The sequence below is a fragment of the Acipenser ruthenus genome, chromosome 1 (assembly GCF_902713425.1).
Source record: "Acipenser ruthenus chromosome 1, fAciRut3.2 maternal haplotype, whole genome shotgun sequence".
Lineage (NCBI taxonomy): Eukaryota > Metazoa > Chordata > Actinopteri > Acipenseriformes > Acipenseridae > Acipenser > Acipenser ruthenus.
The window spans coordinates 69,742,142-69,763,488 of record NC_081189.1 but is presented as its reverse complement, the minus strand read 5'-3'; the positions used below and the strand labels follow the sequence as shown (position 1 = coordinate 69,763,488).

The following is a 21,347-nucleotide window of genomic DNA, read 5'->3' as shown; positions in this document are numbered from 1 at the left end:
TGGTAACCACTGACCAAGTTTGTGTTCTCAGTATGTTTGCTAAAAAAGCAGGTGCTTCTGAAGTGTGTGCCTGTGAGCTATCCAACACCATATATGCACTTGCCTGTGAGTGTACCGGAAGCCATAATAGTAGTACAGTATTTCATGTTAGATTGTGAAATGTCACAAATGCTTAATGCTTGTCAGTTTTTCATTAAGTACATGGAAAACTACAAAGCGGTATGTAATTCAATATGTTACCGTAACATTATTCAGCAGGTTTCATTCGACTTTATGAAGCAAAATGAATTAATTCTATAGAGTGATGCAAAACATTTGGCCATAGCTGTACACACACTCTTAATACTATTTGTCTTTGTAGCCTTCTGACTTAGTAAATATTGTGAAACCTGGAAATTGTTTATTTCATTTTTTTATTATTATTATTATAAATTATGTATTGGGGAATTAAAAAATATGATTCTAGAATTAAGTATTGAACATTTTATACACTTTCTGGCAGAATATTAATTACATGTATAAAATCTAAGACCTTAATAAACAAACAAGAACCATATTTTTTTTTAATACTGTACTTATGAACATATTTGTAGCCTAGAGGCTATACATTACAGTAGAGTTGCATTTTAGAAGCATATAGGCCTATAGTTAATGGCATTACATTTTGTGTGTGTTTTTAATATAATTTAAAATATATAAATACAAATACTCTGCAGTGCTCCCCCTTTGTAACTGTATTCGAGCCATAGGTAAGAGACCATGCTATTTGTATTCCGCCTTATAACGAGAACACAAGAACTAGTGGAATGCAATTATGAGGCAAATAGGAGCCACAACCAAGACCACCTATAAGTAACTGGTTTCACGGTATAAAGGGTCGCCTTATAAAGAGGGAGCACTTGTAAGTATAATTAATACATTACCAGTAGCTTTAGCATGTTATTTCCCTGCTGCTAGCAGTTCCTTAGTCAAAGCCCATCTGTGATAATTTATTTTATTTTATTCCCATACCGGGATGAAGTTTAATGTAACAAGCAAATAAGGGCTTTAAAAGGTCTGGGAAAAAGCAACATCAGTTCATTCAGTCTTGTGGTCAATGCAAAGTTTATGGAGCTTCCTGCAGAAAAATGAATGTTCCATACTGTGGAACTATTTATAACTTCAAAAAAGCAGAACTGAATCAGTTTTATGAGTCAGTTTTAATGTGCGTGTTTGTTAATTTGCTTTGTTTTATGGGTGTGGGTGTGTGTGTATGTGTATGCTTTTTTCTAAAGGTATTTGGTATGGAACACATGAATTTGGGCATAGTTAACATTTCAGAACTTTGCCTGTAGGTCCTGTTAACCCTCAGACAACTAAACTACATGCCAAAAAACTGCTTGTCAAAAAACAAAACAAAACAGAAGTCTGGCTTTGATGGTCCCTTATCACTGGATAGCTGCTGGGTTTATGAGATAACAGAAGAAGTACTTGACTTTATTTTGGCAGGGTTTCACTGGTAGTGACAGAAAAAGCCAGGTAAGCACAATGTATATCTCCTAGTCTGCTAGTGAAGTTGTGTGCTGCCGACTGATCGATCTGGTAGCTAGTAGGAACACTGAAATATCCCTGGTTACTACCGGGGAAGCCTATTTCAGTGCAATAGACTTTTGTGCTATTTAACACTTTAGCAGCAACAGAAAAAAACTTCCCCTTATAGGTGACAGCTGCTCAGAATTAAACGTCAGCAAAGAGTGATTGGGCCCCTCTTTTGAGGTCAGCTTTGTCAGCCAAAAGTCATTGGTTGTTTCATGAAAGAGAATTCACACACAAAATACATGTTTCTAAAACTGACTATAAGAGTGGTCTTCAAAAAATAGGAAATGCATTTTGATTAAGTTGTAGTCAAAAGTTTACATACCCCAGTGGAAATTTATAATTTCTAGAAATTTCTCAAACAAAGAATTTTAGGAAACATCTCAAAAGTTTTGCTTTTGTGGATGAGGAAAAAAAGTTAAAAGAAATATATGTCTACAATTATTATTTCAGCAATATTTTTGCAAACTCCAAAAATGCTAATTCAAAAGTATTCATACCCTTTGATGCTATGGTAATACTGTCTACAAGGTGCTAGAAATTTCAATATGATAATGCAGGAAGGTTAATAACAGTCCAAGATTGAGTGCCAAAGATATTCAAAGTGAATTGGCTGCAAGTGGGACGGGGGTTTCCATTTCAACCACAGATTGAGTATTGAATGGTGAAAGTCTCAACTGACGCAGGCCAAGGAAAAAGCCACTCTTAGGAAAACGTCACAAGGACAATCGCTTAAAGTTTGCAAAACGGCATTTGAATGATGGATATGCATTCTGGTCAAAGGTTTACATTTGGAGAAAGTCTGGTGAGGCGTACAAAGAAAAGAACACCATGGCCCAGATATTTGAAGCGATGCGCAATCCCCTCGCAAAACTTGTGCCTTGCAAAAACTTGTGCTTTTGCACAAAAATTGATATTTTCCAACACGACACAAAACAGTTGCACAAAGTTGGAAAATAGCAGTTTTTTGCTCAATTCGCAAATGTGTTTGTGCCTCGCAAAACCACCTGCGCATTCATTACCAATATAGCAGAAATGCACAAGAGCTACGCGTGAATGCGCAGAATTGGAATACTACAGGAAAATGGACTGTTAACAATACTCTGCCAAGCAGCTATCATAGGTGTACAGTACATACCAATATTCCTCAAATGTAACCTGCATATGCAATGCGGAATCAAAGCTCAACACACATCGGTAGCATTGGCACCCCTGAAGTTGCATGCCCACCCCCACATATATATATATATAAATAAGCTACTGTGGCAAAGTGGTAAGTGGAACGTGCAGGTGCAGAGGTAATGCAGTGCAGTAATGAAACACAGAGAGTTATAATCCAGTTTGAAACAGTTTTTAATTGTATCCAGGTCTGGTGGTCCAAATAATAACCCGGCAATACACAACAATGTGTAGAGCACGGAGTAAATAACAGGGTTACAGTCCCAAATAATAAACACGATTATCCGTCCCACAATATACTAACACGGTCACCAGTCTGGGTCCGTGCAGTAGTGCTCGTGGTGGGTGATAACAATTATACAGTGTCTGTGGTGTTGTTGTTCCGGGTAGTGCTGGCCCAAGGCAACAGCTCCGGATACGTGTTAGCCGTCTAGTGAATTCACAAAACAAAAGACAATTACTAACAGCAACAAACAAACAAAAACACTCACAAATCCTTTTTATATTTTTGGGTTTCTCTCGGTCCTTCCAGTTTTGCTCTTGCTCAAAACCAAGCGAAGGAGAAGATTGCGATTCTCCGTCCCCTTTATGCTATCACACATGACCCCTTGAGTGCAGTTGTCTCTACTATCTGCAGCTGCTACGTCATTTCCCTTCCGGGTCAATACATTCCTGCAATGGAGTCTCGCCTTCTTCTAGACTGACCGACTTCCTGGCCCGGGGAAAGAACTGTCAGGCCAGCCCGTCCAAAGACTTCTACTTTTGCTGCTTAGCGCCCTCACAGGTCGGGAGGGAGATTTACAACCAAAACTCATTGTATTTCTGTCACAGCTACTAAATACTGATAGCTACGGATAGTGTAGGCTATTCAACATTTAACTTAAATAAAAATATATTGTAGCGACTTGCTAACTGGATAAGTGTCAACATGAAGGAGACGGACAAAATATCTCTGTAGCATCAAACTCCATTCTTTATTTTACAGAAACGCAACTGCCAGCTTGTGTTCTGAGTAGCTCCGACCCGTGCTCCTTATACTATACATAAACATATTTACGCAAGTGTGGACTATAAAACAACTCACCCCGAAGACAGGAACCTCAGCATGGAGCCGGTCAAGAACGCTGCCTGTGGATGCAGTCTGCACATGTGTATCCCTTACTCATACTCCTGCTGAAAGCCCCTTCCAACTGCCCCCCTCTCACCACGCACCCTTCTCCTACCACACCTGTATGGCATAGTCAATAGCATGGAATGCAGATCGTGGGTATCAAAGTATGCTTCTGATATCAATGAGAAATAAATAACAATACTTGTGCTGTGTCCTTATACCTGAGTGTGGAATTACCGGGTGAGTGGCAAAAAAAGGAAAGGGAGTCTTTGGAGAATGCAACTACAGGGATATTTTACGGATTGAGCCTTTGGGCACTGCAGCTTTTTGCCAATGTTGCTAAGGATAGGGCACTTAGCTAAACACATGTAATGGAAACATTCAGCTGCACATTGCAAGCCTGTCACGCTTATCGCAAAACTTATAGCAAAAAAATAAGCTAAATATTTATGATTTCTCTACTTCTGTCTCCATAATTTTGACAGGTGTCACACAAATATGACTGCATGTTACCTATTCTATTTCATTTACATTTTTTGACTTTCTTGTTTTCTGTTACAATATGTTGAATGTCCCAGCAGGTAATATCGTAAAGAGTGAGTAGCCCATTTAATGGCCAAACACTCCTTTTCAACCACGGAGTATTTGCACTCCCGGGGGCATCTTTTTGGTGAGGTCAACTAAGGAATTGACCACTGCGGCATACTCAGGGATAAATATATGGTAATAACCGGCTAACCCCAGTAGAGACCTCACCTGAGCCTTGGTTTTGGAGATTGCTGCGTCCACCAAAGCCTGGACTTTGGTGACAACAGGTTTCACCCTTCCATTCCCAATTATGAATCCCAAATATTGTCTGTTTTGGCAAACGCACATTTTCTCAAGTTGGCTGTCAGCAAGGCTACCCTTAGAGACTGAAGGACGGCCGTGATCCTAGCCAAACGCTCTTGCCAGGTGGAGCTGTAAATAACCACATCGTCAATATACACTGCTGCATAGTCACGATGTGGGTGTAAAACCTGGTCCATCAGTCTCTGAAAGGCAGCGGGCACACCATGTAGCCCAAACGGCATGGTTGTGAAATGGAACAGCCCTTCTCTAGAACTGCGGGTTAAGGGGATCTGCCAGTATCCCTTCGTCAGGTCCAGAGTGGAGATAAACCTAACCGTTCCCAGTCTATCGAGAAGCTCATCGACCCGAGCATGGGGTAGGCGTCGAACTTGGCAATAGCGTTTACCTTACGGAAATCAACGCAGAAGCGATTGATGCCGTCCTTTTTGGCCACTATCACAATTGGACTGCACCACTTGCTCCTGCAAGGCTCAATCACCTCAAGTTCGAGCATCGCCCATACCTCTTTGCTAACACCACTTTGTCGACTTTCTGGGATCTGGTAAGTTCTCTCTCGCACCGAGACACCTAGGGGAGAGATAATGGCATATTCAACAAGGTTAGTTCTACCAGGCAAGTCAGAAAAAAAACATTGTTGAACTCCTCAATTAACTTACGCAGCTGTCTTTGCTGATCTGGAAGTAACTGTTCACCCATTGAAATGTCTTTAGTGCTAGAGGTCTCTACTGGGGCCTAAATCATCCTCTACTTCGCCTGGGGCTATAAATAACGCCTCCCTTGCCTGCCAGCGCTTTAATAAATGTATGTGATGCATTTCTCGTTCATTACGGCGATCAGGCTGTCTAATTTCATAATTCACCTTTCCTATAGCCCGAATCACCTCATATGACCCCTGCCATTTAGCACATAATTTCGATTCCGACGGGGGAAGAAGCAGCATTACTTTGTCTCCTGATTGAAAGGTTCTAATTCTTCCATTTTTATTGTAATGGTGCTGTTGCCAGTGCTGAGCCAATTTGAGATTGTCCTGGGCCAAACGACCAACCAAATCTAGGCGATCTCTCAGTAGGAGCACATGCTGCACTACATTTTTGGACAAGCTTTTGTGCTCTTCCCACCCCTCTCTCAACAGATCGAGGATGCCGTGAGGCTGTCCGCCGTACAAGAGCTGGAAGGGGGAGAACCCTGTCGAACTCTGCAGCACCTCACTCACTGCAAAAAGGAGGTAGGGGAGAAGCGATGACCAATGTTTTTGCTCTTGGTTCACAAATCATCTCAGCATCTGCTTTAAGGTCTGATTAAAACGTTCCACGAAACCATCCATCTGTGGATGATAAACAGATGTCCTGATGGGACGTATTTTTAGTATTTTATAAACTTGCTGTAACGTGTTAGACAGAAAGTTAGCTCCATGATCAGTCAAGATTTCCTTGGGGATCCCTACTCTAGCCATAATCTTCACTAGTTCTTTGGCTATTGCAGCTGCACTAGTGGACCTCAATGGAACTGCTTCCGGGTATGTGTTGCATAATCTACGACCACTAATATATGCATATACCCGGAAAGTAGGTAGCAAAGGGCCCGCTATGTCCATTGCAGTGCATTCAAAGGGGGTGGAAATAATCAGCAGTGGGACCAAAGGGACGGGGCGCACTTGACCTGGTGCTACTCTCTGGTAGTCTGGGCATGTGGCTACATATTTCGTAACTTCATTATGAAACCCTACCCAATAAAATCAAGCTCCCTCATTTTATCAGCTGTCCCGCAAAAGGGATATCATGCGCCAGCCTCATGACCTCGAGCCGACAAGACGGGGGAACCATCAATTGTGTAACAGGCTGTCCTGTGCCCGTGGCAGGGTTTACCCTATACAGTAATTGCCTCTTAATAATGAAGTGCAGAAATACTAGCGCCCTAGCGCTTTCAACATCCCTACCTTCAATAGACCGGACCTGGCCCCAAGTGTGCACTAGTGAGGGGTCATTGTTTTGGCCCCACACTATGTCCGCACTTGAGTGCCACATATTGAGAGGGGCTGGATTAGCCTCTGCCCTGGATGGCCCCGTAACCTCACCCTCTTGGTCACACTGCGTTGCGACTCCCGGAGCCGTACTCTTTGTGTTTCTCCCGTGATGTTGAGACGGTGCAGAATGGTTGCTTTACCAGGTCGTACTGGGCGGCTTCAGCGTCAGTCGTGGCCTGGTAGGCTACCTGAGCCTCCCCGATCAGGCAGGGTCCCACGGGTTGATCCTGAAATAATAACAGTCCCATTCCTAAACACCCACACAAAACACAAAACAAAAACACAAGTCCACAGTGAGTGATTTAGTGCTCGTGGTGTAAATACAGTTAATCATGAACAATGTGCAGTGTTGTTCGGCTTTAGCAACAGCTCCGGATCGTGTTAGCCATCTAATAACAACAAACAAACAGTTTTTAGACACGACAAACACTCACGATTACAATACAGGTCTCCTTCCGGTTTAGCGTTTAACCATAACAAGGAACAGATCACTTCGCTACGCCCCTTTTTGTACCGTCAATCATGACGGTAGTGCAACCACTCCTCCAATCTGCGGCTGCCACGTTGTTTGCCTACGGGGTCGATGATTTAGTGTATCATAGCAATGCCCCCTTTCTAGATGACCGAGTTCCGTCTAACCCTGTAAATTAATTATCTGGCCATCCAGTCCAGGGCACTCTGTTCCCTTTACACAGCGCCCTCATAGGTCGGGAGGGAGATTCATCACCAAGAAATATTCTGTCTCTGTCACATTAACCCAAAACAAAATAGGTTGTTTCGTAAGTGTGTGAGTAATGTTTTTCTCATACTGATTTAATTTTGTACTTTGCACCTTACGCATTTTGGAGTGCTTGTTTTTTTCTTTTGTTAATCTACTTCATTAAAATAAACAAATGTTTATGGTTTTCAGTCTGTTTTCTGGGGTACAGCGCTCACAATACTGTATTTATTTGTTTATTTTTTTTTAAATAAAGGTTACTTACTTGAAAAAAATGGAAACACCTGGGTAAATGAGGGACACCAAGAATACTGAAAGCAAGGGCTTCCACACAGGTGTGGCTCATGCGTTAATTAAGCAAATAACATCCCAGCATGCTTAGGGTCATGTATAAAAATGCTGGACAGGCCTGGTTGCCTATAATTATGGCTACCATGGCTGCAAGAGGAGACCTCAGTGACTTTGAAAGAGGGGTGATTGTTGGGGCACGTTTGGCAGGAGCTTCAGTGACCAAGACAGCTCAACTTGCTGATATTTCACAAGCAACGGTGTCTAAGGTGATATCGGTATGGAACTCCGAGGGAAATACATCATCAGCAAAGGGCAACAGTGGGCAGAATTGACTGCAAATTTCAACCTGGGGCGCGAGCAGCCAGTTTAATCAAAAACGGTCCGCCGAGATCTCCACAGAGCGGGATACTATAGTGGCCCAACGCCCCATTAAGTGACTTTACATTGGTGTTTCCATTTTTTTGTCCACTACCTGTATATCTGTGCAATAGCTGTAGATAAAGCATTCCGTATTGGAAGCCACATGGTTATTATTATTAAATGGATCACAGAGTTATCACTGACATAAACCCAACAGGATGTTATGTTGTTTTCTTTCCAATTTAATTCCTGAGAAGAATAGTCACCACAGTTATTCTTATTGAGGTGTACTTGTCGCAGTGTGTTATTGTTTTCTGTAAAACAACAGCAACAAAAAAAGCAGCAGCTTGTTTTAATGTTGTCTTTATTACGCCAGCCAGAGACCCGCTCTTACAACTGCATTGTCATATTTTCTACATTTTGTATTACTTGTATTGTAACACTTGAAATGTATTTGCTTACGATTGTAAGTCGCCCTGGATAAGGGCGTCTGCTAAGAAATAAAAATAAATAATAAATAATAAATTCTCAGATTTATAATTGATACACGGGTAGTAAAAAGAAACCCGGGTAGGGCAATTTGAAATTACCTGTACCAACCTCTAATTATATGTATATATATATATATATATATTGTAATGGAGTATACATTTACAACACAGAACAGGAGGCATTAGGACCCTGGGGTTGAGGAATCTATACTCCATCTTGGTGAAGGAGCTGGTGGAACCGGCAGCCATATTGCTAAAGACCTTACAAAATTGGTTAATTGCTTAATTGTTTGGGTAATGAAGGGCATCTGTGATACATAGATAAAACAAGCACATGGAAGAACCATAGGGGTGGGGAGAACAAAGGAAAGAGACCAAATGCTGAGGTAACAAAACTGAATGGATAGTTTGGTTTAGGGTAAGCAGAATTAGCCTGCCCCTGTTTAGTTTGGAGGAAAAATAAGTGTTTAGTTTAGGACCCAAGAAAGGGTTAGGTTTTGTTTGTTTATTTGATTTTGTTTTCAAAAATAAATACAACCCACAGAGGGTAACTATACAAGGAGCAAGAATTAATCGCAATATATATATATATATATATATATATATATATATATATATATATATATATGGATAGATAGATCTGAACAAGCTTAAAGTGTATTTAATTTATCATCAGTTCTTTTGTAATGTTATTTTTTATTCTTTTTCACATTTACTGGTACTGTACATTAGAAATGTGGCCAATAGTGTCATCTAGTGTATAAAACAGTAATAGCAATTGGTAATGGTACTATTCATTTTTTCCCCATTTGTTATAAATAGTCCAGAATTCATCCTAAATAAGAATGCTTTACTATTTGTTTCAGCCCACTACATTTGACTAAGTACTGTTTTTTATTCCTGTGTGGTGGATGAGTCTATGCCTTTATATGTTCATATATGCACAATCCAGTATGACAAGGACTTACAACTGTCTGTGAAATCATGTGGCTCTTTGTCTTAAACCTTCCCAGCATGGATGGCAGCACATAAAACAGCTCCTGCCAATGGAAATTGATTTAAAAATAGACATTGGGTCATTCCATGCCAACTCAACCAGAAAAGGGTCATTATGTTGCTTGACCTTCTCAGATTTTTGGGGTTTTTCGGGCCCGCTCAGTTCAGAAATCTTTTTTTTTTTTTTGTTCCCCTTCGAGCTGTGACCTGGCAAAGGTCAATATAAAGTGAAAACTCACCCTGGGCTCAACGCTCCCATAATGTGTGGAACCTCGTTCCACTCGTAATGAATAGGGCTTTCGAGAAAAAAATACCAGGAGCACCTAACTCACTTTTTGGCAAGTTGCCAGACAAGGGGTAGGTGATAAGTTTTATTTGAACTTCAGCCCAACCCTTTACCCTGTAGGGGATGCGGGTCCTAAAATGTTAGTATTGCTGTAAGAACCATAGGGACCACTCTTCCCTTTCTGTTGAACTACCTGATTTCTGTCGAAAGCTAATCCCCAGTCACAAAAACTACAAAGGAGTAATACAGTGGAAAGCATTTTTTTTTCTTTTACTTTAGCATCTTGCAGATAACTTAAGCTATTATTATTATTTGTTTATTTAGCAGACGCCTTTATCCAAGGTGACTTACAGATAGGGTGTGTGAACTATGCATCAGCTGCAGAGTCACTTACAACTACGTCTCATCCAAAAGACAGAGCACAAGGAGGTTAAGTGACTTGCTCAGAGTCACACAATGAGCCAGGGGCTGAGGTGGGATTTGAACCAGGGACCTCCTGGTTACAAGCCCTTTTCTTTAACCACTGGATCACACAGCCTCCTTGTTTTAATGAGAGTGTAATTTGTGTAAACTACTGTTTATATTCTGAGTGGTGGTCTGTATTTTCAGGAGCTGGAAGGCTTGTGCTATCAGAAGCCATCTCAGATCTGTTTGCCTATTACCAAACATGGTGTGTTAGACGCCATTGTTGCCTGGTTTGTTTTGCAACTTGATGAGGAGAACAGCCTTTTAACAGGGCCTGAGGAAGAGACTTATTGGCAGCAGGCCATCTTTCTAGTGCAGGATCTGCTTAGTAAGTCCTCGATTTATTTTTTTATTTTTTATTTTTTTATTTAGTCGTCGCCAATTGTTTTTTTTTATCATTTTCTCCCAATTTAGAATAGCCAATTATTTTTAAGCTCAGCTCACTAGGCCAATCGTGCGCCGCCCCCTGGAAGCTCCCGTCCACAGTCGGCAGTGGAATAGCCTGGACTTGAACCGGCGACGTCCAGGCTATAGGACAGTTTTATTCATTTATTAACATATTGTATATTGTACAGTATGATAACATGGTTTTATTTATTTATCATATTATGTTTTTTTTGTTTTGGTTTGTTTGTTTCATCCAGTGAAGAATTATGGCATGTGATTACCTGGTCAAGGATTTTAAAATAAATTCTAAATAAATGTATACACTTTAACAATCGCTTCAATCAAATGTGTTTCTGTTCGTCTCATAATGTACATTATAACTATTCACACAAAGCACATGGAAAGATTTATTTTAGTCAAAACATGTATGTCAATGGTATAGCTTGGTCTGACTGAGTGTTTTTTGTACGATCCTAAAAGAAAGCCCCTGAGGTGTCACTTGAGTGGCTACCTGGTAAAAGCACGGTCGCGTGGTGTGCAAGGTGAGTCATACAGTCAGGGTAGCCCAGATTCGTGTCCTAGCTGTGCAAAGTTGTCTGTCTTTGCTGGGGATTCTAGAAGGAGTGTCGCATTGGCTGTAGCACTCCCTCGGATCAGGGAGGCAAAACTGGCAAGGACCTTTTCTTCTGTTTGGGCTACAGTGGACCGTACTGGCATGATATCATGAAAGTTTCTTTACACGTAAGCCTGTGAAATACCCAGTAGTACAAACTTGGGAATCTATTTCACTTTATTGTCAAATTGTAATGACTAGTACTGTACTTCACTACTGTTCTTTAGACACAGTGGATTTCTATACATGTAAGTAACAAGTGAAATGAGTTTTGAAAGTCCTCCAGAGCAGGACTGAGGCTATCCACATTGCATTGTGTTTAAGATTGCAGTGCCCTGCTCTGTGGATCAAATGGATGCAAGAAATAAAACAGTAAGAAATACACAAATATAGAACAAATGGAATGTATCTTGCATCCATTAGAGATAGGGGGCATGTTAATGTTTACTCTAAGACAGTGGTACTTAACTCTGGCATCTCGAGATCCAATCCAGTTCGTTTTTACACCAAGCAGGTTCTAATGCAGTTAACTGAATCTGCTAAAGCCATTAACTAATCTAGGACCTGGTTGGAATAAAGACCAGAACGAGTGGATCTCTAGGGCCAGAGTTGAGTACCACCGCTCGAAGATGTTTCAGGTGTACTTAAAAGGTAGATATGATTCTGAGAGCTCTAGTAAGTAACAGCAATTGATAAAAAGTGAATATAAACAAGATGAATGCATTAGTTAAGATAATTGTTTATGTATGAAATGTTTACATTTCATTTCATTCCAATACAATTTTATTTTGAAAATGCATCACCAAAATATGATTTATACGGCAGTTTGCATTAAAGGCCAAGGTTACTGTCGGAAATAGAAGCTAATAAAGTCTCAACAGAAAACACAACTGTGTAGAATGCAAGGGAAGAGAGAGGCAGCTTTGGTATTGAATATAGCCGTATGTTTACAGTGATTGTCAGTGAAAACGTTTGTGTTTATGAAATTCTTTCAGGTGATGCATATTGATCTTATCCAAGCTGTTGCTGGCTCTTCGCTGTTCTGTAGCTGTAAACAGATGTTGTTTCTGAAGGGAATCTGTTTTGTTGTGTGACTGAGTTTGACTTCCAGTTTAAGTGAGAGGGTATTTTGGGAAATTCTGTTTCAAGCACATATACTCACTAGGGATATGCCAAAAACAAACACACACAAAAAAATGTTTTCTTACACCATTAAATATTCCGGGAGTTGGGGGGACAGGGCCACAAGGTACAATTGTATTTTTTGTAAAGACATATTACCCAAAACAGTCCCCTTTTGTGGTACAGCACCCTGATCACATAAGCTTCCAGATCTGCTGTTGAGTAGCCCACACAAGCTGCACAGGCTTGGGCTACAGAAACCTACTGTGACATTTAGAGAAGGCACATCATTTTTAGTAGTGTATAAGATCCTTGACAGGTGGCTACATGGATGACTGCCACCATAAATAATGAAAAGTCTGTATACAGCAGATATGGAGAGAGATTAAGTACATGGTGCTTGCATAATAATTGCAGTAAATCTTACCTAATATGTATTGGCAACATTTCTCAGACCTCACATTTCCCTATATGGTGAATTGTGAAGAAAATGTATGGAGCAGTCCTTACAGGTACTTCAATGCTGCAATTCCAGTGAACTTAGAGAGCTTGCATGACCTTGAAAAGAAGCAGCAATTGGTACTCAAACACAAGCCAATGCGTAAAGCTTTTGGGAGTTATTTTAAAGAAAATAAATGCCAAGCATTTAAGATACTGTTATATAATTTTTTTTTTTTTTTTTGAACATTTATATTTAAAAATAAACTGCTTGGGAACAGTCATTGTCTAACAAGAACTCAAACTCCCAGATGCAACTCAGTTTGTCGACTGCCTTCTTTGCCTTCTTTCAAGGGAGGTGCAGCATGGAAAAGCTGTGGGGAAAAAAATATTATTACAAATCAAATGCACATAATGGGTACATCTTTGATATAGGAATATGTGAGATCTGCCAAGTGCTGATAAAATATATATATATATATATATATATATATATATATATATATATATATATATATATATATATATATATATATTTACTGGAATTATGTTAGCATCACATACTTTAACAATCAGGCATGTATAATCTCAATATAATCATTGTAAAACTACTTGTTAAACAACTTTACTTCCATGTAACTTATTACATGAGCGGAATTGTGTTTGTAATATTTGACCTGCACCGTCGGATTCTGGAATGATTATAGTATTTTTGCTGGTGACATTTAATAGCAGCGACTTATTTTATTTATTTAGTTGTTAATTTCAGATTGTGCAGTAAAGCCTGGTGATAATCTGATATTGGAGGTTTCATGCCAGGATGCCTATTTAAGGATCTGCATGGTTTCTCTTGTGAGGGCATGAGATGGAATGGAAACTGAACTAGATGGAGATCCCAGTTTGAGTTTGTGTAGTGAAGCTGAACTGTGCAGCGCTTTAGCCTGCCTTCAGACCACCCAAGGCAAGGACCAGCAGACGTGTATGCTGGAATCTTCCGAAATAGCCCTGCTTGACAATGTAAAGTACCATGACAGTTTTAAGAGTGCATTAAGCAAATCACTGTCCTCCAGAAGAGTGGGTGTTAAATCACAAAGCATGGTGCTGGATGGGACTGACTGCAGCACAGTGGGAACAGTCAGAGACAGTACTGTCCAAATACAGCCTCTGACCCCTTGTATGTATTGGCTGTCTCAGAAGGCTTCTCCATCCTGTCACTGATAGCTGCCAAGCTGGGGTCAGTGAAGACTAACAGAGTTTCTGAAGAAATGAGTTTTGGCTCAATCACATGAAAGATGACTCTGCTCTTTTGCAGAGGTCTACAACGGACAAGATGTGGAGCACAGTCATCCTGGATTGTGTTGAGACGTGTGGGCTTATTCGACAAGAGCTGATGGAGAAGGCTGCCCTGTAGTTCCTAAACATGCTTTTGGTTGCCATCTGTCCATCATATTCAGTGGAACGTTACCAGTGCCACAGGTTCTCACTATATACAGTACATTTTAACAAATGCCTTCGGCCAAGGCTCATTTCGCGCCCTTTTAAAGCAGACCCAGAGCAGTATTTTTTTTTTTTTTTATAGAACTTTTTATTATATACGCAAATAAAAGAAACAAAACAAAAACAAAAGCCTATCTGCACTTGGAGACCTAGAATAAACACAGCTTTTCTTAAAGTCCATATCTCACATAGAAATCATTTTTTGGTTTTGGGGTCGTACTTGGTTTACTTTCACAAAGAGCAAGATATTAAATCTACATGATCAATTTTAGAGCACTGAGAGACATAAAACTATCATTAATTCATTAATCATTAATTCCGGAAAATACCGAAAACGCACCGATGATGCAAGAAGCTGGCGTGACGTCAATAGGGGAACACATACCAGGAACAGATGAGAGATATACATGGCTTCAGACTGTGAAAGCGATCATTATGAATTTCTGCGGCGTTTTGAGTGGTCTGTATTACAATAAGGACATCGGGAGTGTGGTGTGTAATGAAAGAAATTGTGGGGAGGAAGAATACGTGGTTTGAGGCCCGATTCCGAACTGTTTTGAACCTCCAGCAGGAGAAAATAACCACGCTGGCACGAGGAATGTGTAGTTTAATAAAATATAAATCAGATTGTAATATGTGACATGGACTTTAACTAAGGGGCTGGGATGGTTAAGTCATTTCCCCAACAAAAACACTCTAGTTTGAACCACATCAGACAGCCAAGCTGTTTACGGGTCACACACATTTACTTAAGGTATAAACACACAATACATTTTTCTTGGACACACAGTACTTCTTGGCTGAACACACACTATCAGCTCACCAATTATCTTTTTTTTGAACAACCCATTCTCACATGTATTTGGCAGGGCTAGGGATTAAACCCATCCCTGCCAACCACCACCAAAACACACATAAACACCACATTATTTACAGGCAGGGATCTGCCCTGCGACTATATATATGGGGTTTGTGTTTGTCTGAGCAGGAGTGGGAGCGCAGCATTTGGAGCTTGGAACGACGAGTAAGAGAGAGTGAAACGGACCAGTAAATGGAGCATCCCGATTAAGTATTGGGCTGATATGCCAGTGTTGAATAATGAACGTGAACGTTTTTAGCCTGGCGGTAGCCAACAGGAATTTAGGAAGTGAAACAGAATATGCTATACTGTGATACTGGTTTCTCTCTCTCTGTCTCTATCTCTGTGATCCCTCCCCTGCACGGACATTGTGTGTGTGTGTGCATATAGACCGCAGTATTATGTTTTTTATTAGTACTATTTTGTTTCACTATTTCATGAAAATGTGTACTTCCTTTTATTTGCTGGGTAGCGATGTTTTTGCACTGGCACTTTGTTTAATTCATGCCCTCCATTGATGGGAACCTTGTTTACCCGTTTGAAGTCTAATTACTTGCATGTGAACAGAATGATTGCCTCATTATATAGTTCATTTTTAAACAATGTGTGGCTACTTTAGGATTTTTAAAATAAACAAATGTCTATCAGAAGTGTGTAATTATTTTGGTATCATAGTGAATGAAAATAATTAACGTATGACTGGATTCGTTGCTTGTAAAAACTGTCATTATGTTTTTGTGAAAAACAGCCACAAAACTGGTACATCATCTCTGTGAAAGCACAGGTGTAGCTCCTTTCAACTGGTGGCACGAAAGGAATAGACAGGTATTTTATAGTAAAGTAAGTAGAGATAGTTAATATGTTACAATGTTAAAATATATCCACACCACTAGAGAAAGCTACCATACTGTATAACTTATTGTATAAACTGTGGAGAATGGTAGAGATACCTATGTTTGAATGTGAGAGCGTGAGAGAGACAGTCGATGCAGGCAGTAGGTAAAGGACAAACATTTGCAGGTTTGGGTCAGGTTGCAGGTCTTATTAAAGCGGGTCGGGTCGCAGATAAGAAGACTGTGCTGTTGCGGGTTCGGCCGGGTCCTGTAGTAACGGGTCCGGATTGGAAGGCACTAGACAGTTATCTTCTAAAGACCGGATCAAACAAATGTTTTAAGATATGCTTTAATCTGTGTATTTGATCTGATATTCTTGGCTTTAATATATTTGCTTGTAGATGTGTCCATTTAAAAGAATGTTTAGGTTTGTGTCCAATTGTTGTAGGTGCCTGCTTGAACCTGGCGGCAGGATTTACCCTGGGCAATAGTGATATACGGGATGCTGGTGGAGTCGGAGACCTTGCTCCAGCAGAGTGCTGTCCAGGGCACAGAACCTACTCTAGGATTAAATATTGCCCCTTTCATTAACCAGTTCACAGTAAGTAATGGCACCTTCCTACACTATTGTGACCGGGTAGCGTCACTAGCAAGGCTCATCACCGGCAGAAGGCAGACTCAGGCACATAAATGTAGTTTAAGCTCTACATTGCACTTTTATTTTACAAATTGACAAAGGAAAAAGGGCCAAATAAAAAGGTTCACACAAAATAAATGACCTTCGTTCAAGCTGGGCACGCAAGCTAAAAATGCAAGGTTAAGTTTGTTATTGAAAATCTGCAAAGAACTAAATAAATTGATATTTTACATAGTTACTATTAAAGAACTAAGTGATTTTTTTTATTCAAACCAACTAGTTGGTATATGATAAAAACATATATATTTAAAAAGATAACATGAATCCAAGCAAATTAACTAATCTTTAAAATAATTTATATGGAACAAGGCTGTGTGGTCCGGTGGCTAAAGAAAAGGGCTTGTAACCAGGAGACCCCCGGTTCAAATCCTGGCTCACTCACTGTGTGACCTTGAGCAAGTCACTTAACCTCCTTGTGCTCCCCCTTTCGGGTGAGACGTTGTAAGTGCCTCTGCAACTGATACACAGTTCACACACCGCCTCTGTAAGTTGCCTTGGATAAAGGCATCTGCTAAATAAACAAATAATAATAGCAATATGTGGCATTTTCAAAGCGTTTCCTCCGTTCTTTTAACTTTTAAAAGGAGAAAAAAATCTGGTTAGTGTTACAAAATGAAAAACAAAACACACTGAGAGTGCTTAAGAAGAAATATACAACTTAGTAGTTTGGTTATAATTTTATAAAAGTAACAGGTGTTTTACCTCTATAACATCATAGTGAACATCAGCTCTGTACATTTAATTTGTGGTAGAAGAAACAAAGTGTGATTTTAGGTTCTTGTTTAATTTTCAGTAACACTGATAATTAAGCATTTTTGGAGTTACTGGAATTCAAAAACCTGATCACAGGGCACTAAAACGTGAAGAGCATTTGTAGGACAATAAACACTTAATGCTTCAAACTGAGTGGTATAATTAGTTTATTAAATAAAATTGTTTAAAGAATATGTACACCCAAGGCCTTTAGATTATCCAGATTTACAACATACCTTAGTTTTCCAACCACATTACTCTACATTGAAAGACAAAATATGCGACATCATGGATTTTTTCTTACCGCAGTACAATACATGGTGGTGTTATGCCAGGAATGACAGCAGCTCCACTAGTACTGCCAAAGCACCTCAAATACAATTAAAAACAGTTAAGCATTTAACCAGAATTAGCTTGATTCCTGATTTAGCATATACACTTTGGGAATATATTTTGTAAACAAAAACAAAGAAGTACTTTGTATTCTCATTGACAACTTACTTTATATATTTCAGCCCGTTGCGCCTGACATCACAATATTTACAAACCTAATTTGCCAAAAAATTGACAAATTGTTACATGGTTGTCTTTGTATATTTCTTGATAATTTTTGTAAAGTATGTTTTTTTTTTAATGCGTCTTTTTACTAGTACTGAATTAAGGTTTTTAAAAAAGAACCCATACCCATGCTGGAATAAGGAAATATTTGCTTAATAAAAGGTTAAAGAAGACTTATGACTACAATGTAAATTAGGAGGGGTCAGTCATGATAATTATTTATTGTATTTTTGTACAAAGGGTCAAATTATTAGTCCCTGTATTTTATAATGCCAGTAGCCTTGTAATAAAATGAACACAAAAAATGCATAGTTGACTCATACATCTGTAAAACAAACATGCAGTACGACTGAAAGGGTTGGAGGAACAAAGTGTTAATGCCTTACCTCATCAAAATGAGTTGGTCTATGCAGGAACATAACTATTTCAGTCTCACTTGGCTACACCTTGAATTCCATATCTAGCACTATGGGACCCACTATGTATTTTTTGGCATTGCTGTTTTCCATTCAGAAACAAAACTTCCTTTTAACCATGTATTAACAATAGTTAGTGTTATACTGTAATGATTCTGGACTGATGTGCTATCAAGGTAGAATAGTCAGAAGTAATGCACCATATAGTAGGTTATCCTTTGGCAAACACCTATACATTAGTAGGTCATGTATTTTTTAACCAGTACTGCCACTCTGGTGGTGATAAAGCTTGGTATTGACATTCCACACTTTCTTGAGGGTATTGGAATCTAGCTTATGATTAACTCCTTTGCCTCTGATTGGTGGAGCAAATGATGGAAATTTTGTTTCAAGCAATTCCACATACTGAAACTGTAAGGTGCAGTGTCATATCTTCCCACAGCACCAACAATAGATTGGAGCTCAATTGGAACATCTGCTTTGACTGTCTGTGGTGTACAACTCCTAAAAAACCCTGCCTTCCTTTAGCATCCCCTTGCTCTCTCAAACATATTAGGCTTGTAATGATAATGATAATAATCAGATTATTTATTGATTGGGACCCCACGATAACAAATCAATAATATATGAATGAAATCGAATATTCCATGAAATTAAAAACGTGTCTTGTATATATTAACTTACTGTCAAGAGCGTAATCTGTGTTGTTGCTTCTAAAAGTTACTGAGAATATGCATCTATGAACAAATACAGGATAATGATGCAGCGATCAAGAGTAACCTGCTTTGTTAATGTATTTTATACATATTATTTTGTTTTAAATCAGTCCCAACTGTAGCCGTCTGTCTTGAGTGAAACTAATAATATTTAACATTACTATATCCACGAGTGGGAATGTTACCTTTTTTTTTTATTTTGTATAAAATATAGTGTTGATTACATGGTGCATTATGCGTGGTTAATTCACGTAAAGTTACATTTTTGCTTCACTATATGTGCATTATAGAGAGGGAGTTATTTTATTTTGTAGTTTAGTCAGATGTGTGTTGTTTTGTGTCCCGCGAAGCCCCCCTACCCCCTCCCCCGATTATAATGCTCATTATGTGAGGCCCATTTACCAAATAATTTTAAGTGTTTCTATAAAGTATATTTCAACATTTCGTTATTTAAAAAAAAAAAAGAGACTTGCTTATAAGCTGGCAACTGTCAACACATATTTGCAAGTTGTGATATGTGCTATTTGGTGATTCTTGCCTTCTCCAATAAACATAGGATCCTTGAGAATTAAAAAAAAAAACCATTATTTTAATAAAGGCTGACAGTAAGAAGCTTCTGCTTGAAGGTTCAATATTTTTTGCTAAGCACGCTAAGAACTGAATATAAAGGAAGGCCCAGATTAGTAGGCTGTTAAAGCAATGTATCTAATAAAGCATACGATCATTAGGCATTTCAGACCATGGCCATGTATGGCATGACACGATTGTGTGCTACACAATCATAACATTCACAAAGCACAGGTTGTCTGTCAATATTCCAGAGCAAAACAAACATCATGCCACCAAAAGCTTAAAGGTCCTTCAGGAACAAAATACCACCATTTTGACAAACCCTACGCTGTAACATTGTGTTACGAAAACCCTAAAACCCAGAAAAGAAAAATCATGTATTTATTAAATACAGACATAGCAATAGAGCATACCTTATTAGTATTAATGGTTTTTAGGCATCAAAATAGAGCAAGGGCATCTGCTGCGTAAGTGATCAGGACTCTGTGTGACTATCCTGATCCGGAAGTTCCTTAGTATCCTGAGGCAGTGCATTTGGGAAATCTTCATACTGTGTGTCATTGGCAGAGCTGAAGAGCCCTGCAGGCGCTGATAAAGAGTGGGGAGTCATGGTGGTCTGCCCAAGTCCTTGGTAGCGGCCCGTGGGAGAAGGTGGCATAGAAGAGACATCTGTGGCAGGCTCCTGGGCTCCACCGGACAGAAGGCTGGTGTGCTCGTTGTGCTCCTGTTCTTCTGCAAAATACATTTTTCGAGGGCGGCCTAATACTGTTCTCCCTAAAAAATTTAAAAAGGGACTAATTTACTTGCCATTTAGATTGCATCCTTTATTTAAATATATACTTTAGTGAATTTATTCATGGATCTTGGGTTGTTCTATATTGGTAAGCTAGCCGCTTGTAGTAGTTTTTGGTCTAGCAATGCAGGACGTGGGCCAGAAATTGTCCATAAAATTGGCTAACCAGACTGCTTGCACCACTTGTTAGTCTGGTGATTTGCTGTTATGCTGCATTTCTATATATGCAGTACCTACAACGTTAAACAGCTTGTCCAATCACTGATGTCAAAGATGAAAATAAAAAGATATCTAAACATTTTTAATATGCATTTTAGATTTCACATTTGTAAAAATGTACTACATCTACTAATGTAATATCAGCAAGGTGACGAAAGTGTGCTTGTGCTTAGAAGTCTTCCACTTACCAACATTGCGCACTTGTTCCGATATATCAGCTCTAATGTCAGAAACATCCCACATGGCAAGAAAAGAGTCGAAACATGAGCCCTCCTCAGCTTCTTGTACATAAGGTTTGTATGTGAAGCTGTAGTGGTGAGCTATCGCAGCAAGAAACATCTCCACACAGATGACAAAGTCCTACAGGAAAAAAAAAAAAAAATTGGCAACATCAGACTGAATAGTGACTATGGAGTGATCCCTAAGCCTACCTTCATGGATGTTTATTTAGAATTACTACAGCATGACACTAAAATGTCTGGTTATATAAACTAAAAAGGCCAATGATGCGTGCTCTAAATTGATTATG

The 21,347-nt window shown here is 39.4% G+C and overlaps 1 protein-coding gene and 1 pseudogene across 4 annotated transcripts in view; one reads left to right on the top strand and one right to left on the bottom strand.

The window, feature by feature from the left end:
• LOC131723790 (protein arginine N-methyltransferase 9-like) overlaps window positions 1–18,202 on the top strand; it is a 25,733-nt pseudogene extending 7,531 nt beyond the window's left edge.
• The window catches only part of LOC117421436 (transmembrane protein 184C-like), a 19,989-nt gene continuing 16,338 nt past the window's right edge, over window positions 17,697–21,347 (bottom strand). For all 4 annotated transcript variants that reach the window (XM_034035871.3, XM_034035872.3, XM_034035869.3 and 1 more), the window contains 2 exons: window positions 21,007–21,178; window positions 17,697–20,580 (listed from right to left, as the gene is read on the bottom strand). In XM_034035871.3, the coding sequence (XP_033891762.2) occupies window positions 20,282–20,580; window positions 21,007–21,178 (471 nt within the window). In that variant the 3' untranslated portion in view covers window positions 17,697–20,281. The remainder of the gene's footprint in view (window positions 20,581–21,006; window positions 21,179–21,347) is intronic.